This window comes from Bubalus bubalis, chromosome 24 (genome assembly GCF_019923935.1).
Source record: "Bubalus bubalis isolate 160015118507 breed Murrah chromosome 24, NDDB_SH_1, whole genome shotgun sequence".
Lineage (NCBI taxonomy): Eukaryota > Metazoa > Chordata > Mammalia > Artiodactyla > Bovidae > Bubalus > Bubalus bubalis.
In genome coordinates this window covers 14,316,463-14,343,975 of record NC_059180.1, presented here as the reverse complement: position 1 = coordinate 14,343,975, position 27,513 = coordinate 14,316,463, and the positions used below count along the sequence as shown (strand labels likewise).

Sequence of the window (27,513 nt, the reverse complement as noted above, 5' to 3'; positions counted from 1 at the left end):
GCACCTTGATTTAGTTATATGCTCCTCAGTTTAATATGCTCAGAGAAGGGCAGAGTTTTAAGGGAGCTTAAAGTCATCATTGACTTGTGCTTCTCCAACTTGGCTGATCGTTGGAGCCACAAAGGGAAGCTTTTTGAAAGTACAGAGGTCCAGATTTTGTGATTCTGATTTATAATGTCCAGGTTAGGAATCTGTGTTTTTAAAAAACTCCTCTGTGACTCCAGGCATCAATCAGCTTTGGGAACCAGTGCTGAGATCCAGGGTCAGGGGGAGTGAAAATTGAAGGGAGAGGCTCACCCAGCCAGTTGGACCCCATGCTCCTCTCACGGTCCCTGGGCACAGCAGCCCCTCAGAAACTGTGTTGAGTTGTTGCACAAAAGCTGTAAAACAGGAGCAAGAAGATGCCTCACTAGGGAACTGAGGTCAGTACTAAGAAGTGCTCCAGGAAGCGAATCCTCTCGAGGAAGAGCGGATAAGAGAGCACTGTGTTCAAGTGTAAGTGTGAGCACTGTCGTTTTCACATGGACCCGATGGTTTGCAGCCCTAGTGATCTGGGGCCGTCCCTTCAAAGGAACACGACTGTGCTGGAACACCAGCGGGGCACAGGCGACCTGGGCGTCTCATAGTCTCAGTGGCTTCCCTTCCTGCTCTAGTGGGCAGGGGAGCCTGTGCTGGTCCCCCCAGAAGGTTGCCAGGCTCACCCGCTGGGATGTGTGAGCTGTGGTCACGTGCCCACCCAGAGGTACCACTTCCCAGCGGCATCTCTCCACCCCAAGCTCAGAAGGGTGCTGCAGCCCCTTGGGAGAGATGGACCACGTGGGTCCCAGTGCAGACTCTGCAGGTGAGCGTGGGTTCAGGTGAGCTTTGGGGTCCACTGAGCGGCACATTGCTCAGATTCGCGGCGGTGCTGCCCCCAACCCGGGCTGCCCTCCTAGGAGGGAACTGTCCAGTCTCTTCAGGGCCCGTGACAGTAGCTCAGAAAGGGGACTCGGGAGGCTCTGTGAGGAGAAAACTGCCTCCGGCCCTCAGTTGGGCCAAGGGGATGACTAGTGACAAGAGCACCACCTAGGGTTGAAGGAAGCCCAGTCTGGATGGGCTCCCCTGGGCCATTGTGCCTGGGGCCAGCTCTCTCATCGCCCTCCCCGCATGCCTGGGGCCAGCTCTGCCTCTCATCACCCTCCCGGGAGCCCAGCTGCAGCCAGATCAGGGGTGCCGGCCCAGAACGAGAGGCTGGCTCCCTTCACTCGCTCCATTCAGGTCCCTTCTGACTATTATTTCCTACACGTGTGCATCTAACGCACTTTCCGCATTCTTCTTACCTCCTCTAGAAGCACCCCGAGTGTGAGTCCTCCACTCTCCTGGTTGGTGGACTCTCCTATGCTCTTGCAGGCGCCGTACGTGGACGTCATCTGTGTGAACAGTTACTACTCCTGGTACCACGACTATGGGCACATGGAGGTGATTCAGCTGCAGTTGGCAACCCAGTTCGAGAACTGGTATAAGGCCTACCAGAAGCCGATGATTCAGAGCGAGTACGGAGCAGATGCCATTGAAGGGTTTCACGAGGTAAGTGAAGATGGGGGTTATTTTTTCCCTCTCTCGGACAGTGATGTCAGTCTTCACGGCCCCAGACTAGAGATCTCCCACTTTCCCCGTCCCTCCCTTGTCCTGGCCACTTCCCACAGCTAACCAGGCTTTTCCTAAGCTGCTTCTCCACACGTCCGGCCCAGACTCAGCCTCTGTTCCATGTGCGTGGTCCTCAGGTAGCCTCCCACAAGCTGCCCACGTGGTCCCTGGAACAAATCCAAGCCTTGTCCTGTCCCTGGCTTTCCCTGACCCCACAGGATGAAGCTGTAATCTGTGCTCGGGGCTGTCCACGTCTTCTGCCCTCGCCCAGGCCTTCAGTCCCAGATCCTGGTCTGTTCTGTTTGGTGGCTCCTGTGCTGGCCTGGCCTCTTCCTTCTGCCCAGCAAGCCCTTCTTAGCTCCGTAACCGCCAGCTAATGGAACTTGACTCAGTGGTCATGCTTCAGGTCAGGTGTCCACTCTTTGGGGAGGAGGGCCCCACCTAGCTGGGCAGAGGAACACCGTGAGCTGTCCTGCTCTCTTTGGTTCTCTCCTTGACCAGACCGGGGGCTCCAGGAGGGAGATTAAATTGCGTTTCCCTTGGCTTCCTAAGCACTCCGCAGTTGTGTCTGCAGTGCATCCTATGTAACAGCGTTCTCTCCTTCCTGTTGGGAAGGAGGGCCAAGGGCAGCAGGGGTTGGTTCTCTTGTAAGTTGACTGCGGTGCTGCACCCTCGAGCGTCAAAGACCCAGCAGCCCCACTAATTCCCATGAGATGAAGACACAGACCTTACGCTCTAAGAACACCTCAGAGATCGTTATATCTTAGCACACGGCAGACGTGAGCTCTTCTCCGGAGGCTGAGTCCATAGATGTGGCCTCTGCTTTTCCCCTCCTCACCTGGCAGGTCTCCGCTTCAGTGAAGCTTTCTGTGGCCCCCGCCTCCATCTGCGCCCCCTGCTAACCTCCTCCTACCCACCCCCCACACACTACATGCTCCCAATTCACCCTTGTTACACTTAGAGCTTGTGTCTTGCCAGATTGTAAAGCCCATGAGGGCAGGGACTCTATCTTTGTAGTTTCTTTGCCACTAATGCCTGGCATATAAGCAGGTGCTAAATAATGATTTGTTGAATAGTCAATGGGCTAAATAGCAGCTCCTTACCTAGATGAGATACAGGGGAATTGGAGTGAAGTTCAAGCTGAGTCACACCAGTGTTCAAATTATGCATTGGCAGCTACTTCAGCCTTGGGTTTTAATTTTATTATCCAGAGACATACTTTTATTTCTAGTGTAGTTCAGTTGTAAGACTGCAGTGGGGAATAGAGGTGGAAAAAATTAAAGCAAATATTAAATTCTCTTTAGTAGGATTTTCCTGGTGGTCCAGTGGTTAGAACTTGCACTTTCACTGCTGAGGGTCCAGGTTCAATTCCTGGTTGAGGAACTAGGATTCCACCAGCCGCTCGGTATGGCCAAAAAAAAAAAAAAAAAAAAAATTCTGTTTATAAATAAAGCAGTTACTAATTAAGGGTTGTTTGTTTGTTTTTTTTAATCCTTCTTTTAACCCTGGGCTACATCACACACTGGCCTGGCCCTCCACCAGTATCAGCAAGTCCTGCAGGCACTGTAGCCCACCACAAGGACAGATATTTTGGTCATCATCAGATGGATCTTTGTCTAATGTTTGCAGTTTTGCTGGTTGTGACTCCTAACTTCTCTCTCTGCCTTGAATTCCAGGATCCACCACTGATGTTCAATGAAGAGTACCAGAAAGGCCTGCTCGAGCAGTATCATATGGTTCTGGACCAAAAACACAAAGAATATGTGGTTGGCGAGCTCATCTGGAATTTTGCTGATTTCATGACTAACCAGTGTAAGAGGCAATTGGGAGCATGGGATGTATCCCTTCTCATTGTTTCTGGTGGGCGTGTTAGTTCAGGACATTTGGTTCTAAGAACCCTGGAAACAAGCAGGGGAAGGCTGATATCATCAAAGCAGGCTACACAGAGGATTTCCTAGGATAAAGTCAGTTGTGTTGAGCAAGCAGCTGATTACTTGTGTGCTGCAAGTAATGCAAATCATTTTCTGAAGTAAATGGGAGAGGCATCCGTCTCAAGGCAGAGGTGGCCAGCTTTCCTCTGTTTCACAACAGTGTGAGGAAAAAGTGGATCTTGCATTGGATTTACTAGGGTAGACTCGTGATTCTAGGGTGAGGTACAAAGCCTGAGAAACCTAAGACATTTCAGTCTGTTTTATAAGATTTGCTTATGAAAGGCAGGTTCACCAAATACAGATAAGTATCATCAAAGGGTTTTGAATGTAGGAGTGTTTAAAAGCCTTCAGAGTGAATATGGTCTGTACTTTCTTAAGTGAGAACAATGAGAAACTTCCAAATGAACGTTTCCTGTATTTTTTTACCCCTCTAGGTTATTAGCTTCTTGATATATTGTAAATTGAGGAGAGCAAGCTGGGGGAGGTAGGGAAGAACTGATAATAGTGGGAATTACCTTTTATTACTTCTGGGGAAAGACAGGTTTTTGGAAGGTTAAAGTTCAATTAAAAATCAGAATGGGGGGAGTGCTTCCTGGTGGTCCAGTGGTTAAGACTGCACTCCCAATGCAGGGAGCGTGGGTTTGAACTGTTGTCAGAGGACTAAGATTCCTCATGCCATGCAGCATGGCCAAAAAAAAAAAGAAAGAAAGAAAATCAGAATGGCAAGAGTGAAAGAGGAAAAAGAGAACACAAGCCTTCACTATGAATTGAACTGAACTGAAGCAGTCACTCATCTCACACGCTAAAAAGTAATGCTCAAAATTCTCCAAGCCAGGCTTCAGCAATACGTGAACCGTGAACTTCCAGTTGTTCAAGCTGGTTTTAGAAAAGGCAGAGGAACCAGAGATCAAATTGCCAACATCCGCTGGATCATCAAAAAAGCAAAAGAGTTCCAGAAAAACATCTATTTCTGCTTTATATGCCAAAGCCTTTGACTGTGTGGATCACAATAAACTGTGGAAAATTCTGAAAGAGATGGGAATACCAGACCACCTGACCTGCCTCTTGAGAAACCTATATGCAGGTCAGGAAGCAACAGTTAGAACTGGACATGGAACAACAGACTGGTTCCAAATAGGAAAAGGAGTATGTCAGGCTGTATATTGTCACCCTGCTTATTTAACTTATATGCAGAGTACATCATGAGAAATGCTGGGCTGGAAGAAGCACAAGCTGGAATCAAGATTGCCGGGAGAAATATCAATAACCTCAGATATGCAGATGACACCACCCTTATGGCAGAAAGTGAAGAGGAACTAAAAAGCCTCTTGATGAAGGTGAAAGAGGAAAGTGAAAAAGTTGGCTTAAAACTCAACATTCAGAAAACGAAGATCATGGCATCTGGTCCCATCACTTCATGGGAAATAGATGGGGAAACAGTGGAAACTGTGTCAGACTTTATTTTGGGGGGTCCAAAATCACTGCAGATGGTGACTGCAGCCATGAAATTAAAAGACACTTACTCCTTGGAAGGAAAGTTATGACCAACCTAGATAGCATATTGATGCTTTTGAACTGTGGTGTTGGAGAAGACTTGAGAGTCCCTTGGACTGCAAGGAGATCCAACCAGTCCATTCTGAAGGAGATCAGCCCTGGGATTTCTTTGGAAGGAATGATGCTAAAGCTGAAACTCCAGTACTTTGGCCACCTCATGTGAAGTGTTGACTCATTGGAAAAGACTCTGATGCTGGGAGGGATTGGGGGCAAGAGAAGAAGGGGACGACAGAGGATGAGATGGCTGGATGGCATCACTGACTCGATGGACGAGAGTCTGAGTGAACTCCGGTAGTTGGTGATGGACAGGAAGGCCTGGCGTGCTGCGATTCATGGGGTTGCAAAGAGTCGGACATGACTGAGTGACTGAACTGAACTGAACTGAAGCAGTCACTCCACACTGCCCCCCTCCCCTAGCCTCTGGCAAACACTAGCCTACTTTCTGTCTCTATGGATCTGTCTGTCCTGAAACTCTCATATGGATGTGATCTTTTGTGTCTGGCATTTTTCACTTAGCATAATTATTCAAGGCTCATCTGTGTTGTGGCATGTATCAGCACTTCATTCCTTTGTATGGATATACCATGTTTTGAGTATTGAGTTGTTTTTACCTTTTGGCTTTTGTGAATGGTGCTGTTGTGAACAAGTACTTGTACTTGCTTGAATACCTGTTTTCAAATATTTGGGGTATATACCTAGGAGTGGAATTGCTGAATCATATGGTAATTCCATGTTTCACATTTTTTTAACTTTTTTTTAAAATTTATTTTAATTGGAGGCTAATTACAATATTGTGGTGGTTTTTGCCATACACTCACATGAATCAGCCATGGGTATACATGTGTTCCCCATCCTGAAACCCCCCACCTCCCTCCCCATCCCATCCCTCAGGGTCATCCCAGTGCACCAGCCCTGAGCACCCTGTCTCATACATCGAACCTGGACTGGCGATCTGTTTCATATATGATAATATACATGTTTCAATGCTATTCTCTCAAATCATCCCACCCTCGCCTTCTCCCACGGAGTCCAAAAGACCGTTCTTTACATCTGTGTCTCTTTCGCTGCCTCACATATAGGGTCATCGTTACCATCTTTCTAAATTCTCTATATATGCGTTAATATCCTGTATTGGTGTTTTTCTTTCTGACTTACTTCACTCTGTATAATAGGCTCCGGTTTCATCCACCTCATTAGAACTGATTCAAATGCATTCTTTTTAATAGCTGAGTAATACTCCATTGTGTATATGTACCACAGCTTTCTTATCCATTCGTCTGCCAGTGGACTCCTAGGTTGCTTCCATGTCCTGGCTATCGTAACATGTTTCACTTTTTGAGGAACCAACAAATTGTTTTCCTCAGTGACTGCACCTTTTTATCCACCAGCAGTATACAAGGGTTCCCAAATCTCCACATCCTCACCAACATGTGTTATTTTCTTCTTTTAAAAAAAGTTGCTGCTGCTGCTGCTGCTAAGTCGCTTCAGACTGTGCGACCCCATAGACGGCAGCCCACCAGGCTCCCCTGTCCCTGGGATTCTCCAGGCAAGAACACTGGAGTGGGTTGCCATGTCCTTCTCCAATGCATGAAAGTGAAAGTAAAGTTGCTCAGTCATGTCCGACTCTTAGCGGCCCCATGGACTGCAGCCTACCAGGCTCCTCCGTCCATGGCATTTTCCAGGCAAGAGTACTGGAGTGGGGTACCATTGCCTATATAATTTATTGAAAAATAAATTAAAAATATAATTTATTGAAAGGTATATTATTTCTTTTATTGAGGTATAATTGAGATATCATTTTAGGTGTACCATGCATTGACTTGATATTTGCATATATTACAAAATGATCACCATAATAAGTCCAGTTAACAACCATCACCATACACAGGTATACAACATTTTTTTCTTGTGATGAGAACTTTGAAGAGCCACTTACCTAGCTACTTTCAAATAGACAATACAGTTTTCCTAACTATAGCCAGCACACTGTACATTACACCCTCAGGGTTTATTCATTTTATAACTGGAAATTTGTACCTTTTGACTCCCTTCACCAATTTTGCTCCCTCCCTCCCTGAGGCAACCACCAATCTATTCTCTATATCTATGAACTCAGTTTTTTTGTTCATTTGTTATTTGTTGTTTTAGATCTCACATATAAGTGAGATCATACAGTCTCTATCTTTTTCTGACTTATTTCATTTAGCATAAGGCCCTTAAGTTCTATCCATGGTGTTACACATAGCAAACTTCCCTTCTTTTTTATGGTTGAATAACCTATTATATGCCACGTTTTCTTTACCCATTCACCCACTGATGGACATTTTAGTTTGTTTCCATGTCTTGGCTGTTGTAAATAACGCTACAGTGAAGATAAGGGTACTGTCTTTTTCAGTTAGTGTTTTTGTTTTCTTCAGATAAATACCCAGTCGTAGAACGGCCGGATCATGCGGTGGTTCTATTTTTAGTTGCTTAAGAAAGCTATATACTGTTTTCCATAGTGGCTACACCAAAAAGCATTCCCACCAGCAAGTGTTCTCTTTTCTCCACATCTTTACCAACCCTCATTTCTTGTCTTTTTGATAGTAGCCATTCTAACAGGTGTGAGGTGATATCTCACTGTGGTTTTGATTTGCATTTCCCTATGACTAGTGATGTTGAACACCTTCAAATACCTATTGGCCAACTGTGTCTTCTTTGGAAAAATGTCTATTTAGTTCCCCAGCCCATTTTAAAACTCAGATTGTTTGATTTTTTGCTATTGCACTGTATGAGTTCTTTATGTATTTTGGGTATTAAGTCCTCATCAGATACATGATTTGGAAATATTTTCTCCCATTCAGTAGATTGCCTTTTCATTTTTTTTTTTTTTTGATGCTTCTTTTTGCCCTGAAGCAGCTGCTTAGTTTAGTGTAGTCCCACTTGTTTATTTTTGCTTTCGTTGCCTTTGCTTTTGGTGTTAAATCTAAAAAGTCATTGCCAGGACTAATGTCAGGGAACTTACTGCGTATAGTTTCTTCTAGAGTTTATGGCTTCAGTTCTTACTTTCAAGTCTTTAATGCATTTTGAGTTCATTTTTATGTGTGGTGTATATAGTGGTCTAGTTTCATTCTTTTGATGCGGTTGTCCAGTTTTCCCAACATCATTTACTGAAGAGACTATTCTTTCCCCATCGTATATTCTTGGCTCTTTTATCATAAATTAGTTGGCCATACATGTGTGGGTTTATTTCTGGGCCCTCTGTTCTGTTCCATTGATCTGTGTGTCTCTTTTTATGCAACTGCCATACTGATTTGATTGCTGTAGCTTTTTGTATAGTTTAAAATCAAAGACTGTGATGCCTCCAGCTTTGTTCTTCTTTCTCAAGATTGCTTTGGCTATTCACGGTCTTTTCTGATTCCATGAAGGCATTAGGATTGTTTCTTCTATTTCTACTTTATCTCACCCATTTATAAAATTTTGTCTGATTTGTGCTTTGGGTTTTTTTTGTGGGGGGAACTGGTCAAAAGCAGTGATTTTCAAACTTTTTGATAGGAGAACCCCTTTATACTTTTAATAATTATTGAATACCCCTAAAAGGTTTTGTTTATGTGGGTTATATCTGTATTTGATATTTTGGTATTTACTGTATTAGAAGTTACAAACTGAGAAATTATTTAAATATGCATTCATTCATTGAAACATAATAACCCATTCAGTTCCGTTCAGTTCAGTGGCTCAGTCATGTCCGACTCTTTGCGACCCCATGAATCGCAGCACACCAGGCCTTCCTGTCCATCACCAACTACCGGAGTTCACTCAGACTCACGTCCATAGAGTCAGTGATGCCATCCAGCCATCTCATCCTCTGCCGTCCCCTTCTCCTCCTGCCCCCAATCCCTCCCAGCATCAGAGTCTTTTCCAGTGAGTCAGCTCTTCACATGAAGTGGCCAAAGTACTGGAGTTTCAGCTTTAGCATCATTCCTTCCAAAGAAATCCCAGGGCTGATCTCCTTCAGAATGGACTGGTTGGATCTCCTTGCAGTCCAAGGGACTCTCAAGAGTCTTCTCCAACATCACAGTTCAAAAGCATCAATTCTTCGGCGCTCAGCTTTCTTCACAGTCCAACTCTCACATACATACATGACCACAGGAAAAACCATAGCCTTGACTAGACGAACCTTTGTTGGCAAAGTAATGTCTCTGCTTTTGAATATGCTATCTAGGTTGGTCATAACTTTCCTTCCAAGGAGTAAGTGTCTTTTAATTTCATGGCTGCAGTCACCATCTGCAGTGATTTTGGACCCCCCAAAAATAAAGTCTGACACTGTTTCCACTGTTTCCCCATCCATTTCCCATGAACTGATGGGACCAGATGCCATGATCTTCTGAATGTTGAGCTTTAAGCCAACTTTTTCACTCTCCTCTTTTACTTTCAAGAGGCTTTTTAGTTCCTCTTCACTTTCTGCCATAAGGGTGGTGTCATCTGCATATCTGAGGTTATTGATATTTCTCCCGGCAATCTTGATTCCAGCTTGTGCTTCTTCCAGCCCAGCATTTCTCATGATGTACTCTGCATATAAGTTGCTTAATGAGTACAATACCTCCTTTGTGGGTAATCAAAATGTTCTGCCACTAGATGAGGTGATGGATGGGCAACACTGCAAGTTGCCCAACACATGTCACTGAGTGTACTCTTTAAAATGGTTACCTTTGTACCAATCTTCCCCGAGGTCTTCCAAAATATGTGACGAGGCCAGACTCATCTTATGAGGCCAGCACGACCCTGATACCAAAGCAGAAAGAAAGACAGTACCAGAAAACTACAGGTCAATACTCTGATCAATATCGATGCAAAAACTGTCAATAAAATACTAGCAAACCAGAACTTCCATGGTGGTCCAGTGGGTAAGACTGAGCTCCTAATGCAGAGGGCCTGGGTTTGATCCCTGGTCAGGGAACTAGATCCCACATGCGGCAACTAAAAAGATCTCGCATGCTGCAACTAAGACCCAGTGCAACCAAAAAAAAAAAAAAAAAAAATACTAGCAAACCAAAGTCAGCAGCATATTAAAAGGACCATTCACCATGAATCAAGTGGAATTTACATTCAGGATGCAGGGATGATTCAATTTATGCAAATCAGTCAATGTGATACATCACATTAATAGCATAAAAGAAAAAATCACATAATCTCAATACATAAAAAGCATATGATAAATTTTACTGAAACAATCTCTTTCATCATGGAAAATCTACCAAAGCTCTAAGATCATGACTAAAACATTCAGGAATATAAAAGTAGTAAAGAGAGGAAATGATTGAATATAAGAATATAAGAGCTCCCCTAGTATTTTCCTTACTCTGAGGAAGACTTTACTGAGATGCTTGCTTATATACCTCACTTAAAAATACTCTTTTTGCTTATAAATATACTCAAGACAATTGGACTCTTGCTTTTTTCCCTCTTAAATTCTAGCTTGGTTAATGAAATATATTTTGCCTACAATTTTCTAATTTTAAATATTATAAGCATGATATAAGTCTATTGGTATTAGTCTATTTTAGCATTTTAAATGTTCCCTTGGTATCTCTAATTTTCTTGAAGAGATCTCTAGTCTTTCCAATTATATTGTTTTCTTCTATTTCTTTGCACTGATCATTGAGGAAGGCTTTCTTATTTCTCCTTGCTATTCTTTGGAACTGTCCATTCAAATGGGTATATCTTTCCTTTTCTCCTTTGTTTTTTGCTTCTTTTCTTTTCACAGCTATTTGTAAGGCCGCCTCAGAGAGCCATTTTGCTCTTTTTTGTAAAGTTGGGAGGGTCACAGCCTTGAGCCTAACAAGCAAGTAGCCAGACACTCAGCTGATCAGAGCACATGTGTGAGACTTCCCTTTTATTTTATTTTTCCAATAGAGAAGTTTCAGGACTCCCCTGGCAGTTCAGTGATTAAGACTCTGTGCGTCCCATGCATGGTGCATGGGTTTGATCACTGGTCTGGGAATTAAGATCCCACATGTCACACAGTGTGGCCAAAAAAAAATTGTAATAATAAAAAACATTTTAATAAATAAAAAAGGTCAAATTTCATTGTATTTTAAAGATATCACAAACAGGTCCTGGGAATCATTTGGCATCTTCTTGTTTCCATAGCTAGACAAGTCTTAGATCTTATTGACAGCCTGAAGACTGGTTTCTTTTTCATAGATAACATCCAGATTTTTCTGATATTATTATTATTTTTTAAATATTTATTTTCATTTATTTGCCTGTGCCGGGTCTTAGGTCAGTATTCTACATGGGATCTTTCAACTTCGCTGCGGCATGTGGGATCTAGTTCCCTGACCAGGGATAGAACCTGGGCCCCCTGCATTAGGAGCATGGAGTCTTAGCCTGGACCACCAGCAAAGTCCCTGATATCCTGATTTTTTAACTGTGTGGCTTGTTGGATCAAAGCAGATGAATCTGATTTAAGGTCAATGCAAATCACCTTATTGGCATGAGATACCCATTAAACAATCCCTGGCCTCATATGAGCCCTGCAGATTTTTCATCTAAGAAATTTCAGATTTCAATGAGACCTGCTCTCCAGAATAAGGACTCATGGGGAAGTGAGCACACACACACATTGTCTTGTGATGGAAGCCCAGTGGAACACCCTTGATCACGTGCTGTGTTGGGCTAGAGACTGTGTGAGCTGGAACTGGTTCCTCTCTGCTCCACTGTTAACCTGAGTCCCTTCCTCTTCCTTCCCAGGAGGCTGAGTTCTAGCCTGCTGTTGTTGGCCTGCAGGACCTCTCTGGGTCCCTTCCCTACGACAGTGTGTCTCTCCAGAGGGATTTTGATGTTTTCTGGAGTGTCGACAGTTCAGTTGCTGAAAATAGTCTTCTCATGGTAGATTCAGCAAAGAGCGTCATAGGGTTTATTTTTTAAACAGTTTGTTAAAAATTTTTATTGTGGTATAGTTGATTTATAATGTCTTTAAACATGTCTTTATTGAGATATAATTCACATACATAATTCATCCATTTAAAGTATATAACTTTTTTTAATAAGAAATGATTTAATAGGAAATATACAAATTTCTCAGTATGAACTTTAGTATATTCATGTATATGTACGACCATCATTATGACCAATTTCAGAATATTTTCATCACCTCAAAAAGAAACTCTGTGTGCCTTTTAGTTATCTATCCTTCTGCCCCTCCCAGTCGGCCCTAAGCCACCACTAATTTATTTTTTTTCTCCAGATTTAGCTAATCTGGATGTTTTATATACATTATGTAATATATGATATTTTGCCTCTCAATGTTTTTAAGTTAAATGTGTTTAACTGTAATTCTGCTTCATACCAAAATTCATCAGAATCAGTATTTTTCAAGATTAGCAGAACATTAGATTAGCAAACCAATAAATTTATTTTGTCCTCCCTTCCTGAAGAAAAGCCCAGAGACTTTTAAAAACTATATATTTATTTACTTATTTGGCTGTACCAAGTCTTAGTTGCAACATGCAGAATCTTAGATCTTATTGAAGCATGAAGGATCTTTTAGTTGGAGCATTTAGGATCTAGTTCCCTGACAAGGGATTGACCCTGGGTCCCCTGCATTGGGAGTACAGAGTCTTAGCCACTGGAGCACAAGGGAATTCCCTTTTGTCTTTTTTAACTGAAATGTCTATAACTGTTATCCTGTTCCTGTTTTAGGAAACGGCATATTTTAGTAGCAGATAATTTATTTCTAGAATTTTTTAAAGGTTATTTTTTTCAATATATATTTATTTGATCGCCTTGGGTCTTAGTTGTGGCATGGGTGATCTTCACTGAGGCATGTGGAGATCTTTTGTTAGAGCACGTGGACTCAGTAGTTGTGGCTCAGTAGTTCCCCTGAGGCATGTGGGATCTTACTTCCCTGGCTAGAGATCAAACCCACATCCCCTTCATTGGAAGGCAGATTCTTAACCACTGACCACCACAGAAGTCCTCTTATTTCTTGAATTTTTATGTATGAACTCATTTAATCCTCACCACAATCACAGGTTCATGGATATCCAGGAATTTTGCCCCAGGATGGGTCATACTCAAAATCTCATTCATACCCATTTTAAATAATGAGATATGGGACTTCTGAGCTGAGATTTACATGAAAGTTTGAACTTGAGCTGATGCTGTAATGAGTTGAGACTTTGAGGGATCTTGGGATGGAGTGAATGCACATTGCATGTGGGACAGACATAAATCTTTGAGAGCCAGACAGAATGTAGTAAGCTGATTAATAATCCCTGGAACTTGCAACTGGTACTGAATAATCCCTGGTACTTAACATGATAAAAAGTGAAGATGTGATTAAGTTAAGGATATTGAGACAAGATTATCTTGGTTTATTTAGGTGGTTCCAATGTAATCACAAGGGTCCTTATAAAAAAGCAGAAAGATCAGTCAAAAGATAGGACAATGCAAATGAATCTATGAAACAGAAATAGAATCAGGCACATAGAGAAGAGAATGATGGCTGCTAAGGGGACAGTGGGTAGGAGAGATCTGGGTTGAGAATTTGGGATTAGCAGATGCAAACTGGTATATGTAGAATCAATAAAACAATAAAGTCCTACTGTACAGCATGCTGAACTATATTCAATATCCAGAGATAAATCATAATGGAAAATAATATGAAAAGGAATGTATATATATGTTGTATATATAGATGTACAGTCACTTTGCTGTACACAAAGTGTACACAACTATTAACACAAAATTAACACAACACTGTAATTCTACTATTTTTGTTTAGTTGCTCAGTCATGTCCGACTCTTTGTGACCCCATGGACTGTAGCCCACCAGGCTTCTCTATCCATGGGATTCTCCAGGCAAGAATACTGGAGTGAGTTGCCATGTCCTCTTACAGAGTATTTTCCCGACCCAGGGATCAAACCCACATCTTCTACACTGGCAGGTGGATTCTTTACCACTGAGCCACCTGGGAAGCCCATTAAAGGATATGACAAGTTACCAAATATATAGTTTTCCTGTACTATAAAATAAACCCTTCTTGTTTATCCACAAATCAGCATTTCTGACTCTTACTTAAGAGTGTACAGGAATCACCTGGGTAGTTTGTTAAAGTGCAGATTCTGAATCAGTAGATCAGGGCGGGCCTCAGGTGAGGTGGATGTTGCTGGTCTGCAGCAACTTTGTGTAACAAGATTAAGATCAGTGCCTCTCAAACCTGAGCACACATCAGGATCACCTGAAGCACTTGTTAAAACAGATTGCTGGACCCCACCCAGAATGATTCAGTAGGTCTTGCTGGGGACTTCTCAGGTGACTCAGCGGTAAAGACTTTCCTGCCAAGCAGGAGATGTGAGTTCAATCCCTGGGTCAGGAAGATCCCCTGCAGAAGGAAATGGCAATCCACTTCAGTATTCTTGCCTGGGAAATCTCATGGACAGAAAAGCCTGGCAGGCTACAGTCCATGGGGTCACAAAAGAGACACAACTTAGCGACTGAAGAACAACAGGTCTTGGTGGGGACTGAAAATTTGATTTTTAACAAGTTTGAAGATGATGATAACAGTCAGGAACCCCGGCTTTGAGAAACACTGCTCTAGAAGATGCTGTGACCCATAGCTTTGACCCTTTTGGGAATTTGGTGTAGTGTCCCCCAATGCCAGAGTTTTTGTTCTTTAATTTACAAAATCTTTTTGTTGCTCCCAGACTCACTTGGAGGACTTATTCATACTTTGTGTTTAGCTTGCTTATCTTTGTTGTTAAGAAATGTCTGAAATTTATGTTTTATTATCAGGATTTTGGTGAGATTTGTGTATTAATAGAAGAGGTCTCTGCATCTCTGCTGGCTTGGGGGACCTGCTGTTATTGAACAGTGACCACGTGCCAGACCTCACTTCAGGCTCTTTGCAGCCTCAACGTGACCATCCTTTCCCTTGACCACAGCATGGGCAGACCCCTCTGGCACCACCTGTCTGTGGGCCTCACCTCAAGGTCAGTGCTTGCCATTTTGTACATTACTCTCCAGGGTGGAGAAAGCGTCGTCTTTACCCATGCATGGGCTCACCTAGTGCCAGGCATCACTCACTATCCGGATGACCAACTTTGCTACCAGATACAGCATTCCCTTTAAGAAGATACAGGGCACCATGCAGTGCGGCTGGATGGTCCAGGGAAGGGTTGGGTTAACCCAGAGGAGAATGGGAGCAGGGGAGCCTAGGGAGGGCCCCAGAAGGAAGGGGGCTGGACGGGGGCTGACTGGGTGAGCCAAGCCCGTCAGGTCCCACCACGGATCCAAGGAGGCCAGGGCTGCCTAGACACCCAAGGCTGGAAATCACTGTGAGGCCCGGCTGTGACGGGGGCGGGGCCTGCGCGGGTCGGTGACGGGCGTGGCCTGTGTGGGTCGGCGACGGGGGCGGGGCCTGCACCGGGGCGGAGGAGGTAGGTGCACGTGAGACCCCCTTGGGCCGTCCGCATCCGTTGACTCTAGCTATGTCACCGGGTTCTTCCACCTCCCTGATGGCCTCTACTGCCGGCTCAGCAGACCCGCTACCCGTCAGAGCCCACCACTGAGGCAGACAGGTTGGGCAGGAAACACACACAGCCTCTTTCAGGGCCCGCTTTATTTGGGAGAGGCGTGGGGAGGGCTCTCGGTCTGCTGTGCCCGGAGGAGAGCTCGCAGCTGGCCGATCTGCCAGTCGACGCTGGAGCGCGCGGTGCCTCCCAGGGCCTCGTACTGCTCTACGCTGTGTCCGTAGTCCCACACGTGGCTCACGTCGCCCGAGAACAGGGGGCTGGGGGGGGAGGCGGAGGTGGGCCAAGACCTCTCGGCCAGCCCAGTCTCAGAGGGCCTGGGCTTGCCTCCCAGCAGATGGGGGGAGGACAGGAAGGGGGACGCACCTGATGGTCTGCAGCTCCTGCAGTGACAGCTGATTGAGGGCGACCCCCTTGGTCTCGGCCATGAACACGGCTTTCCCGGAGGCCTCGTGGGCCTGGCGGAATGGCATCTGGGAGAGCCAGGGAGGAGGGCAGTGCTGACACAGGTTTCTCCACCCCTTGTTCTGTTGGAGTGCTGGGGCCCCCACGGCCCCCCCAACCCCGGCCTGGGGAACATCCCTGTCCCCTGGCCCCTCCACCCTGGCTGCCCCACACTCACCCCTTTTCGGACCAGGTAGTAGGCGAGGTCAGTGGCTAGCATGTCAGGACTCAGAGCCCGTCCCATGTTCTCACGGTGAATCTGGGGACAGCAGGACAGGCTGGCAGTGAATCCGGGGGCTCTGGGTCCTGGAGCTGCCCGCCCCAGACCCACCCCGCTCAGTCAGGATGTCCCCTGCCTTGGGCAGACCCCCTCTCACCCACCCTGTCCTGCTTTCTGCTTGAGCTACCATTTCCCAACTATTGATAAGTGTTAGCTGTGTTACCAGGGTTGCCTCCTGATCTTTAGAATGCATCAGAACCACCTGCAGGATTGATTAGACTATAGATCGTGTGGCCTATCCCAGAGCCTGTGATTCAGTGGGTCTGCAGGGGGGCCTAGGATTGCAGGTCTGTCAAGTTCTCAGGTGATGCTGATACTGCTGATCCTGGGACCACACTTTGAGAACCACTACTTTAGAGAGGTACCCTGAACTATACTTAGAAATGAAATTATATGCGGGGGATTTGGTTAAAAACAATGGTGGGTGGGGTAACGGGTAAAGATAGTTGAATGGAGAATGGCCTGTGAGCTGACTGTTTAAGCTGAATGCTGTTACTATGTAGGGGTTCATTATGTGTGCATGTGTGGGTGCTCAGTCGTGTCTGACTCTTTGTGACCCCATGGACTGTAGCCTGCCAGGCTCCTCTGTCCATGGGATTTCCCAGGCTAGAATACTGGAGCAGGTTGCCGTTTCCTCCTCCAGGGGATCTTCCCAACCCAGGGATCGAAGCCAGGTCTCCTGCATTGGCAGGGGGATTCTTTTACCACTGTGCCATTGGGGAAGCCCAGGGGTCATCCTACATCCTCTCCACTGTTGTATATTGAATTCTCCCACAGTAAGTGTTTAAAAAGAAATCTGGTCGGGCCAGTTGAGGGGGCTCCTTGGGTCTAACCCACTTCCATTCTCCTGCAGCAGCTTAACTGCGTCTCTTCACTGTTCCTAGGGCAGGACCAAGCACATACCCCCTCCCTCTGCCGCAGGTCTTCCAGACCCACCCACACCTGCCTCCTCTCAAGATCACCCTCCTGGCACACAACCCCCAAGTTTGAGAGCCTCGGGGAGAAGAGGAGTGTCTTGCCTGCAGGGTAGAGATGACACCAGTGGCCACTTGGAGGACGGCGCTCATGGTGTCGGACACTTCAAACACGGCTTCCTTGTCTTCCTGGGAGACACGTGGCAGGAAGTAAGGCCCCAGGAGCTGGGTCCTCACGGAGGCACCCCCACTGCCTCCCACTGGGAACACACAGCACCTCATACACCCCGCATTGAGGAAGAGGAGAGAGCTCTCAGGGTGGTCAAGGGCTGGGTGTACACGATGGGAGGTGGCAATTCTGTGGGGCCCCTGCCCGGATGAGCCAAGACCCCGAGAACTGGTGTGTGAGGTAGAACAGGGGGTCCCGAACCTGTAAGTCCTTGTTGTAGGTGCTCGGAAGTCCCTTGAGTGTCATCAGGAGCCCAGCACACTGCGGGGAAAGGGAGGACTTCAGAGCTTGTCCAGGACGTTCCCTCTGGACCCTCGGGTCAGCCCTGAGGCCGTGCCCCTTTCCCTGCCTGGCTCACCCGTCCAAACACTCGCCCCGCCTTGCTCCGGATCAGCTCCAGGCTGTCTGGGTTTTTCTTCTGGGGCATCAGGCTGCTTCCAGTGCTGGAGACACAGATGTTGGGGCTGAAGGGGCTCCCGCGCCACTTGGCTGGTCTGCTGGGCAGCTCTGCCCAGGGCAGGGGTGGGGAGGAATCAAGCCCTTCCGGGGGCTGCAGGGCTAGGCGAGGGTGGGCGCAGCCTCACCTGTAGGCATCTGAGAGCTGCACGAAGCTGAACTCCTTGGTGCCATAGAGGATGAGATCCTCAGCCATCCTGCTGAGGTGGGTCATGCACAGCGAAGCCCAGAACAGGAACTCAGCTTGTGGGAGAAAAGAGAGAGCAAGCTATCTGCTCACCAGGCCTGTCTTGCTGCTCACCCAGCCTGGAGAAGCTCCAGGTGGGCCATACAGGGGTGGCAGGAAGCTGGAGAGGAGCCAGGGCGGGGGAACAGAGGCAGCACACACTGCAGGGGACTGGCCCTGGAGGACAGGCGGGCTGGCTCCCAGGTTGTTATTGTTTAGTTGCTAAGTTGTGTCTGACTCTTCCTCTGTCCATGGGATTTCCCAGGCAAGAATCCTGGTGTGGATTGCCATTTCGTCCTCCAGGGGGTCTTCCCAACCCAGGGATCAAACCCGCATCTCGTGCTTGGCTCCCAGGACTCACCCACAAAGTCTCGCTCACTGGTGGCATCCATGCTGTTGAGGGTGATGGCCCCAAAGTCCAGTTCTGAGTGAGGTGGGAAAGGGAAGGCAATAGGGCTGGGCTGGAGGGCTGGGAAGGGCCTTCTCCCTTCCCCGAACCAGGTTGCCCAGCCACCTCCCCCTGGACCCCTTTTCAGGGAGGCAGAGTAGGGAGGGGCAGGAGTTGGGGAGGTCTCTTGTACAGGTCCCAGGAGGGAGGTGGGAGTCCTGAGTTTCCCCGGCTCCACACACCCCTAGCATGACCTCCCCAGGCCACTCTAGCCTCGTGTCCACAGAAACAAACCAGAGTTTCACCTGGACCCCTGCCCTCTCTAGGTGTGTGTCTGTGGGACCTGGCAGGTACTGAGGGTGGTCTCCCAGGAAAGGAGGGGCAGGGTGCCTCACCTGCTCGGAGCAGTTCCCGGTCCACACCCAGGGGGTTGCCTGCGATGGCCCCGCTGCAGAGTGGGGTGGGGTTCTGAGTGACCAGGGCTCCCACAGGCAGGCCCTGGCCGTACATACATGCACACGCATGCTGCGCGCTGGTTGCCAGGGCCAGAGCCTGGTCAGCTTGGGAGCCAGACACCTGTCCCCACAGGTGGGGAAACACAGCTGGCTGGCTCTCCAGAGAGCCCTGGCTTTGCTGTGACATACTCGTTCTCATCTTAGAGCTGAGGGCCCATGTATGGTCCCCTTCCCACCCTGGACAGGGAGGCTGATCACCTGGCTTCCGGTCCCCCTCTGTCCTTCCTGGCTCCTCCTCTTCTGCTGAACCCCTAGGACCACGTTAACTAGGTGGCAGGAACCCCACTCCACCCTCTGAGCACTGGGCCCTGCTCACCTCCCCAGGGGCAGGACGTTGATCCGCTTCCGCACCTCCAGCAGCCTTTCGGAGTCTCTGGTCAGAGCCACGGCATGGCTGTGGAAGGCCAGGAGGCCAGAGGGTCAGGGCAGCCTGGCCTGGCCCCTCCCCTCTGCCACGCCCCCTCATCACATCCTCCATAGCGAGTCTCCATCATGACCCCTCTGACCTCAGGATCCAGTGGCTCCAGCGGATGGGCTGAGCCCTCTGCAGGTGTGTGTACCCTGGGAAGAGGACATCACGTTCTCTGCGGGGAAGAGCAAGGACAGGGTGTGTGAGGGGCTCTCAAGATTCAGGTGAGGCCTGCCTGTCACACTTGGGACCCTGCAGGCCTGGGGCCCTCTTGGGAACAGCAGGGCAGGCTCGCCAAGGGTCTGCCTGTTTGAGGGACCAAGTGACCTCCTGAAGACAAAACACGGTGTCAGCGAAGGTTGGGAAGCAGGCAGTGTGCTGGGCCATGGCTGTGGGGCCTCCAGGGGGTGAGTGTAGGACCTGATGTAGATCACACCTTCAGCTCCCGCCTCTGCACCTTGGCAGCAGATCTGGGCAGGGGCCAGGGCAGGGAGGAAGGAGCACGGCCGGTACCACTGGCACTGAGAGGCTGAGTTTGTGAGCATGAGAGGAGCCCTGGAGGAGCCCAGAAAAGCTGGGAGCATTTTAGCGTAGGCTGCACAGTAGCAGAGATGCTGTGGGTGATGGTTCTGGTTTGTTAATATTAATGACTTTATTGAGATATAATTAATATACCAGTCACCCATTTAAAGTGTACCATCATCCCAAGAGAGAAACCCTTACTCATTAGCACTCACTCCCTATTCTCCCAACACCTGTCTCCCACAGGTTGACATTTCTGGGCCCTTGTTTTCCCCTAGTTGTGAAGTCAGTGAAACGGGTTACCGGGAGTTGGGACAAGGAAGGCTCAACCCTGTCTCTGACACAAGTAGACTCTTCTCAGCAGTCATGTCACAGAGCTTTGGGATGAGGTCAGTGGGAGGCAGCCCTCAGCTCTCTCCTTTGCCTGTGGTGCTGGGCAGGGATGGGGGACCTGAGATGCAGGCAACTGAGAAGGGACTCTCTGGCAGCCCCAGCAAGCCAGCTCCTTCCTCAGGCTTCAGGGCACCTGCCTGGTGCCTTAGCCTCCAGCCTGTGAATCCACAAAGGGTGAGCTCCCCTGCGTGTTAAGCTGGGCCGGCTGTGGGTAGGTGATGCTGAAAGAAATGGCCTGCTGCTGGCTGCTCTGCCTCACTCGGCCCAGGAGTTCTGGGGCTCCCAGTACCCCAGAGCCTGGCCCCCCTGCCCTCTTCACCCTGCCACTTAGGTCTGGCATTCAGGCTGCCTGTCTCGGGAGAGCAGAGACCTTGGCTGCCCTCCTGGCCCTCTCTGCCACCAGGTGACCCCGGGACTCACGCCTCTGCCCGATCCACCATGGTTCTGATGAGTTCGCAGAGGAGGGCTGAGAGCATGGAGCAATTCTGCCGCATCCACAGCCTGAGGTCAGTGACCACCTGGGGGAAGGAGGAGCTGGCACTCAGGGACTCAGCCCTAACTCTGCTCCTTGGACCCCCCAAGGTTAGGAAGGCCCCCAGTGGGGGGGGCAGGGAGGTGGCGGCACCTGGTCGTTCCGACTTCGTCCCGTGTGCAGCTTCCCTGCGGTTTCACCAATGAGCTCCTGGGGGTGGAAGGAGGCATGCAGTTGGGATCTGCCTGCTCACAGCCCTGTGGGGTCAGCTCAGGCAGCTCCACTTCCTCCCTGGCCTGTGACTCTCCCTCCCTGCCCTGGGGTCCCCTGGATCTGCCCAATCTCTGCCATCTCTGCTGCTGCCTCCTGCTCTGAAGTCCCAGTGATGAAGTGAACAGAATGGTGGTGCTTATGCTCAAGTGGCCCCAGGCAAGACAGAGAGGGGAGGGGTAGGGGATGAGGCAGTGGGTGTCGCACCTTCAGACGCCGCTCGTTGGCCGTATGGATGTCCTCATCATTGGGGTTTAGTTTGAAGGTGCCCTGAGCCCACTCCTCAGCTACCTGCAGAGATGGCAGCAACACAGGGTGTCAGGAGGGCAGGCATCAGCAGCTGAGTCCTGGCAGCATTCCTTGTGAGCATCTCAGGTCCAGAGCACCTTTCTCAGGAGCCACAGGATCACAGGGGCATTGAGGGATGAAGAGAGACGGTCAGCACTGCACGTGGTTGAAGGGCACCTCTCTAGGCATCTGATCACTACGAGGGGAGATCCCAAGCCTGTCATCTGGGGATGTTACTGCAGCCTGTACTTGGGGATTTGGTGAAAGCCTGCGTCCACAGCAAAGGGGTGGGGCGTGCTCTGGGGTGGGCCTGGGGGTGTGGAGAGTACCTTGTCCAGGCCATGGAGTATCTGGTCCATCTCAGCTTTGGTGAGGAGCCCCGCCCTCTCCAGGCCCCGGCTGTAGGCTTTGCTGCCCTGCACATCCGCCTCCCAGAGGTGCCGGTCGTACATGATGGACGAGTTGAACTTTTCCATGATGGGGTCCACTGTGCCGACAAACCGGCCACCCCATAGCTTCCCGCTCTGGCCAGAAGGGCAGAAGTGATTAATCTCCTTCCCCCTTGAGAACAATGCCTCCCACAAAGAGCCCTCAGGAGAGTTACCCAGTCTGATGGCAGTGGGAGCCAGTGGGCAGGGTTATTCTCACTGGACAGATAAGGAAACTGAGGCTCAGAGAGGGTCAGGAGCTTGCCCAGAGTCGGTCAGGGAGTGAATGTGGGAACCTGACTGGACACTGAAGTTAGGGTTCTTTCCCATCATGGGGCACTGAGGACATAAGTTCTCCTCTGTCCCCCTGCAATATCCCAGGCTTCTGTTAGCCACCTAACCATAGGCCTTTATATAACCTCTCTAATCTCAGGGTTGCCCCTCTACACAAAAGGAATAATAATAGTATTTATCTGGTGGGGTTGTTGTGAGTATTCAATTAGATTAAGCTAATTGCATATACAGCACAGTGCCTGGTACTCAGTAAATTCTAGATATTACTGAGGGAGGGGCCGAGGACTACCAGGGGTCAGGGTGTGCCTTAGCTCCACTCTTGTTTTCTGCATGTCCCCCTGGGCCCTCCACCACCACCCCAGGCTGGGAGCTGACACTTCAGTGTCCAGCAACCTCAGCTGCCAGTGGACTCTGCCCTGCAGATGCAGTCTCTGCCCTCCCTGTGAGCTGGACCCGCCCCTTGCCCTCATGCTGCCCCGCCAAGCCCAGATCTCCAGCAAAGCACCACGTGGGGCCCTGGTCCTGACCACTGGGGCCCAAGGGCCTCGGCCAGCCAGTCAGGATGCAGAGCCAGGCTGCCCTTCAGCATGGCATCACCTGGCATCCCCTCCCCCAGCAGGCCCCTGGACTCCCTTCATGGGTTGTTAGTAATAACAGCTATTTAACAACTGGGGCTGCAGCCAGACCAATTAGTACCAACCCACAGGACAGCCTGGGGCAAGCAGAGGTCGCCCAGCGCCCTGGTCTCCTGAAGGCAGCCCATTTTGCAATGGAGCTTAGGTCCAAGCTCCTACGCCGCTGGCAGGCTTAAAAGGACTCCAGGGGGATGTCAGAGTGAGATGCTACCACCTGTACACCAAGGGAGGGGCAAGGTGGCAGGAGAGGGCACTGCTATGAACCAGGGCATAACTGGGCCAGAAGGATGTGAGGGGTGAGGGGAGAGGGACATTGATTGGCTGAGACGAAAGAACAATAGCTATTATTATTTTTTAAAATTTTGCCATGCATGCAGGTAGTGGGATCTTATTTCCCTCAACCAGGGATTGAACCCTAGCCCTCAGCGGTGAAAGCCAGGAGTCCTAACCACTGGACCACCAGGGAATTCCCAGCAATAGTCAATTTAGAACACACACAGGAAACACCAGTGTTATCCCTCTTAATGTCATTAGCCATGATTTATTAACACCTACTATTGCTTGGCCCTGTGCTAGGCATTTCCAGATGCCGTTATGCCCTCTATGAGGTTACCCCTATTTTACAAATGAGGAAATATGCTCAGGGAGGTTGAATGACTGCTTCAGAAACCAAGTCTGTTTGGCTGCAAAGCCCAGGCCCTGCCACAGGCCCTCTGCCATGACGCAGAAGCTAGCAGAGCAGACAGTCTTAACCCATTTATTCAGTAAACAAACTGAGGCCCACAGAGGAAGTGACTTGCCAGCTAATGGGTGCCAGAGGGGTCTGGAACCCACACCTTGTGATTCCCAGGCCCAGGGTTCCCTTCTCGGCATCAAGGAAACAGCCCTTTTACCTGAAAGTTTCAAAGCAGTGACCTCACCATACGGTACCTCACAGAGGCGGCAGACAGCTAATATTCTCCCCATCAGCCGGTAAATCGAGGCCCAAGAAAAGGGATCTGTGCCTCAGACTCCTGCCACTCGGTCAGGGAGAGAACCCAGGAGTCCTCTGGCTCTGAGGGGGAGGGGCCAGTGGGACAGGAAGCCACCAGGTCCTGGAGCCACAGGGCACGATTCCCTGCCTCCTGGCTCTTAACAAACACAGGAATCCTGTGGACTCGGCTGCACAGGGACAACTGCTAAGGCAGGGGAGGGGCACAGGATGGGGAGGGGTGGGGTGGGGTAGCGGGTGAGTGGGAGGGAAGAAAGGAATGAACAGGTGGGGAGGCTGAGTGAGTGGGAGGCACCTTTCCCCGCCAGGCCAAGAGCGCTGTCAGGTCGGGTGAGGTCAGAGCCGCTTTCCCCAGGAGTGCGGGATGATGGGTTTGCCACACAGGCTGGGGAGGGGTGAGGGACGCGGGAGAGCAGATGGTGGTGGGGACACAGGGAAGAAGGGACAAAGTTATCTTCCGAGCTCTGGCAGGTGCTCCAGGGAGCCTGCCTGGAGCCAAAGAGGACAGTACCCCAGGGCGACAGGCGCAGGTCACGCCCCGGCTGGCTCCCAGGGCGCCCCTCGTCCCCATTTGCAGGCTTGGAGGACGAGCGTCCCCGAGGTCCCTCTCACCTCCGATGCCATGTTGGGCGGTTCCTTGTCCTCCGGGAGCCTAGGTCCTCCGGGTCTAAAAAACAAGGCGGGACTGACGACCTCCTAGGCCACCGGACGGAGTACCCCGGGCGGGTCCGACACCGGGTTGGGGCACAGCGCCCGTCGGAGGGCAGTCGGTGGAGGAGGCGGACGTGGGCAGCGCCCAGCGCGCTCTCCCGGGTCTTCTGCGTCCTCCGCTCCCGCCCGTCCTGCCAGTCCTGCCGCCGCACACTTACGCCGCCTGGCCGCACCGCGAGTCTCTTGCCCAGCCGGTAGGCTGGGCTTTTCTGGCTGGGAAATCGTCAACAGCGGCTCGGCGCTGTCCCCGCCTCCCATCGGCGGACCCACCAATCCCAGGCGGCCCCTCCAGGTGGGCGTTGCCTCCCCCTCCAATCCTGGTTGTGGGCGGAGCCGTCTCCGGAGCGGATTTGGGCTGAGCGGTCCCAGTGAGAGGGTAAGGGACTGGAAGGGTGGTACCTGGGCGACAGTGCTCAAGGCTGCAGACTTCCAGGCCCTGGAGGGAGACCCGGGATAGGGGTAGAGATAAAGACTCTGGGCCGTGCCTGGCGGGCTCACAGGACATGGAAGGTGAAAAGCCACAACCGATTCTTTATTCATTCAACAAACTCGTACTCGGCACCTCCTATGTGGTAGGTACAGTTTATTAGACACTGAAGAAAAAGAAATGATGCTTGCCTCAAGAAGTTCATAACAAAGCATGGACAAGGTGTGCAGCGGGGCATAGAGGACAGCGCAGAGTGGGGCGTTTATCTTGGAGTATTCAGGAAAGATTTTCTTGACATGATTAATTATTCAGCAGAAATGATAGCCCGGGTTCTAGGGATTAGGGGGTCTCGAACTTCTGCTCTGGAAGTTCTACATTCTGGGGGAGATGTACCCTGAGTTGGGTCTTGGAAGATGAGGGTTTGTTGTTCAGTCGCCAAGTCCGACTCTTTGGGACCCCATGGACTGCAACACTCTGGACTGCAGCACTCCTCTGCCTCCACTATCTCCTGGAGTTTGCTCAAATTCCTGTTCATTGAGTCGTTAGGACATTCCCTTTAGGGGATGGGCAGCCTGGGCAAAGTTCGGGAGGCCAGAGGCAGGAAAGTGAAAGACCTGCTTGGAGAATAGGAAACCATTAGAGTGGCTATAACAAAGGGTCAGGGGCTTGAGGATGGCGGTGGGGAGGAGAAGTAGGAAGTAGGTTGGGGCAAGTTTGTAAAACGGCCTTGAAAGTCAACTGAGAAGGTTTGGACCAATAGCTGGAATACCTCGTGGGTTGAATATTTTTAGCCCTCACTCAAGTGTGGGATTACTTGGAGTTCCTAGAATTCATAAAGCTGTTGCAAGGTTTCCTAAATGCTCTTCCCTATGCCTGGAAAACCGTTCCTTCCCTGTCTTGCTACTCCCTTTCATCCATCAATATTGGAGCCAGTGTTGGAAAGACTCCCCACTGATGCAGATGCCTAGCTCTGGGCTCCTGTATGCTCCCAGGAAAAGAGGGAGACTGGGAGGGAAAGGAAACATTCTTACATCATCACATCTCCTGAGCATCTTCAGAAATCCAAAGCTCTGGGTCCTGCCTGAGGGAAGAAAAGGTTAAGGAAGAAATTTGGAGATAGCCGGAGGCATTTCCAGTATATAAATAGAACAAACAAAATGACAATGATAGCTAATACTTCTTGACTTCTAATTGTGTGCCAGGCTCTATCTATGCTGATCATATTATATAGCGATTATGTACTTAGATCCTCACAACCACCCTCTGTGGTCAATGCTATAATTATTCCCATTCTGCTGATGAGAATATTGAGGCTGGGAGTCCCAAAACACCCAGCTAGGAAGTAGCAGAGCTGAGAATGACCTTCAGGAGTATGACCACAAAGCCAGTGTTCTGTACAGGCAGCAAGAACATCCATCTGGGGAGCCTTGACCCCAAGCAAATCTGTGTTCATTTTCTTTGCCAGCTTGGCGGTCCAGGACTGTTCAGACAATGAATCATTTTCAGCTGAGACCTGAGTGCTGTATGGAATTTACCTTCCTTGGGAGACTGAAAACTTTGTCTGGTCTCTGTCCCCTGAAATGTCCACATTGGTACAGCAAAAGGGTCTAGGAAGAATTTGGTGTAGAACAGGGAGAAATCCCTAATGTTGGCAGGAGACAGGCGAGGTTGGAGTTGACCAGATAAGAGTGAGAACCCTGGCTTGGACACTTCTTGACCACTCTGTGAGCTTCACTGTCCTCTCTGTGACTCGGGCTGATCATAGTGCTTAATTCTGAGAACTCCTGAGAGAAGTGAATGAGACCATGCTAACACCATGCCTGGTACATATCCTGAAGGAGATTTGGTGAGGATTCGATGAGTGTACAATTGTGAAAGGCTCAGATCAGCTCTCTGGCAACTTGTAAGCATCAAGCAAATCTTAGTATTCTAGACTCTCCCTGGGTGACTTCACTTTAAAGGCTTCAATTTCTACTTAAACCTTCAAAAGCTCTGTGATTTTTTTCTGAGCTCTAAACCTGAATGCTTTAATGTTCAACAGGATATTTCTCCTTGGAGGACATACATGAAGCTTTGCTCTTGTTCTAGCCCTTTGTATATCCAGTACTTAATACCTCTGCCTAAAAAATTAGCTGTTAAGGAAAAAAAAAACCAAAAAACTATTTTCTAGGATAATGTGCTTTTGGGGGAAACAACAGAGACTCCACAGGCAGCCTCAAGTTAGGAAAGTTGCAGGGGGGCTCTGAGTGGGGACAGGCCAGGCAGGAATTTCAGCTATGTGGCCTGGGTTACCTTTTTATTCAGGCTCCTTGTGGGCAGCCTTCCCTTGGGGTTGGGCCTCTCTCCTGACTACTTGGCTGTCCCCATGGGATAGATTGGGTGGCTGCATATGGCCCGAAAAGTCTTAGGGGAGCATCTGTCAGAGAAACAAGTTTAGCCATCTTATCATGGGGCCCTCAGAGGCACTCACCTCTTCTGTGGCAGCCCATCCTTGAAGCCTTGGCCTTGTGTGTTCTTCCCTGCACCCAGTTCAAACACCCCTGGCTTTGGGACGCCTCTCCACCTCATTAGTCATCCCCTCCTCTGTTCCAT

The 27,513-nt window shown here is 49.2% G+C and overlaps 3 protein-coding genes and 1 long non-coding RNA gene across 8 annotated transcripts in view; 2 read left to right on the top strand and 2 right to left on the bottom strand.

Annotated features, from left to right (window-relative positions):
• Positions 1–21,684, top strand: part of LOC102398755 (beta-glucuronidase) — a 26,237-nt gene extending 4,553 nt beyond the window's left edge. Inside the window, exons 8-11 of one of the 3 annotated variants that reach the window (XM_045164322.1) lie at positions 1,390–1,566; positions 3,303–3,438; positions 14,893–15,089; positions 17,238–21,684. In XM_045164322.1, the coding sequence (XP_045020257.1) occupies positions 1,390–1,566; positions 3,303–3,438; positions 14,893–14,894 (315 nt within the window). In that variant the 3' untranslated portion in view covers positions 14,895–15,089; positions 17,238–21,684. Of the gene's footprint in view, positions 1–1,389; positions 1,567–3,302; positions 3,439–14,892; positions 15,829–17,237 lie in introns of those variants that run through there. The other 2 variants (XM_045164321.1, XM_044936332.2) reach the window with 2 other exon arrangements.
• On the bottom strand, positions 14,155–24,749 carry ASL (argininosuccinate lyase). 3 transcript variants are annotated; one of them, XM_006070338.4, is made up of 17 exons: positions 24,653–24,749; positions 24,396–24,450; positions 21,765–21,959; positions 21,355–21,438; positions 21,031–21,087; positions 20,826–20,923; positions 19,588–19,665; positions 19,398–19,475; positions 18,962–19,014; positions 18,540–18,602; positions 18,081–18,195; positions 17,855–17,939; positions 17,698–17,757; positions 17,373–17,456; positions 16,252–16,332; positions 15,996–16,102; positions 15,701–15,889 (listed from the first exon to the last, which is right to left on the bottom strand). In XM_006070338.4, exons 2-17 carry the CDS (start codon positions 24,405–24,407, stop codon positions 15,718–15,720), a joined length of 1,422 nt encoding a protein of 473 aa, XP_006070400.4. In that variant the 5' UTR covers positions 24,408–24,450; positions 24,653–24,749; the 3' UTR covers positions 15,701–15,717. The 3 variants fall into 3 exon arrangements, with proteins under 3 accessions (XP_045020255.1, XP_006070400.4, XP_044792268.2); XM_044936333.2 differs by adding an exon at positions 23,629–23,685 and having other exon boundaries at positions 24,396–24,681; XM_045164320.1 differs by lacking the exon at positions 15,701–15,889 and adding an exon at positions 14,155–14,482 and having other exon boundaries at positions 24,396–24,665.
• The window catches only part of LOC102411900 (CGRP receptor component), a 40,817-nt gene continuing 37,990 nt past the window's right edge, over positions 24,687–27,513 (top strand). The window contains exon 1 of the mRNA XM_006070341.4: positions 24,687–25,066. Within this exon, the coding sequence (XP_006070403.1) occupies positions 25,062–25,066 (5 nt within the window). The 5' untranslated portion in view covers positions 24,687–25,061. The remainder of the gene's footprint in view (positions 25,067–27,513) is intronic.
• On the bottom strand, positions 25,066–27,513 carry LOC123331644. The gene is made up of 3 exons (XR_006548398.2): positions 27,392–27,513; positions 25,953–26,002; positions 25,066–25,535 (listed from the first exon to the last, which is right to left on the bottom strand). It is a non-coding gene; the product is annotated as an uncharacterized LOC123331644 (long non-coding RNA).

What these genes read in the sequence shown, in the direction of transcription:
- ASL (XM_006070338.4), bottom strand. An exon ending in TACTCCATGGCCTGGACAAG is followed by an intron (nt 21,439 to 21,764) that starts GTACTCTCCACA and finishes CCATCTCTGCAG; the next exon opens with GTAGCTGAGGAGTGGGCTCA. An exon ending in AACGTCCTGCCCCTGGGGAG is followed by an intron (nt 19,015 to 19,397) that starts GTGAGCAGGGCC and finishes CCCACTCTGCAG; the next exon opens with CGGGGCCATCGCAGGCAACC.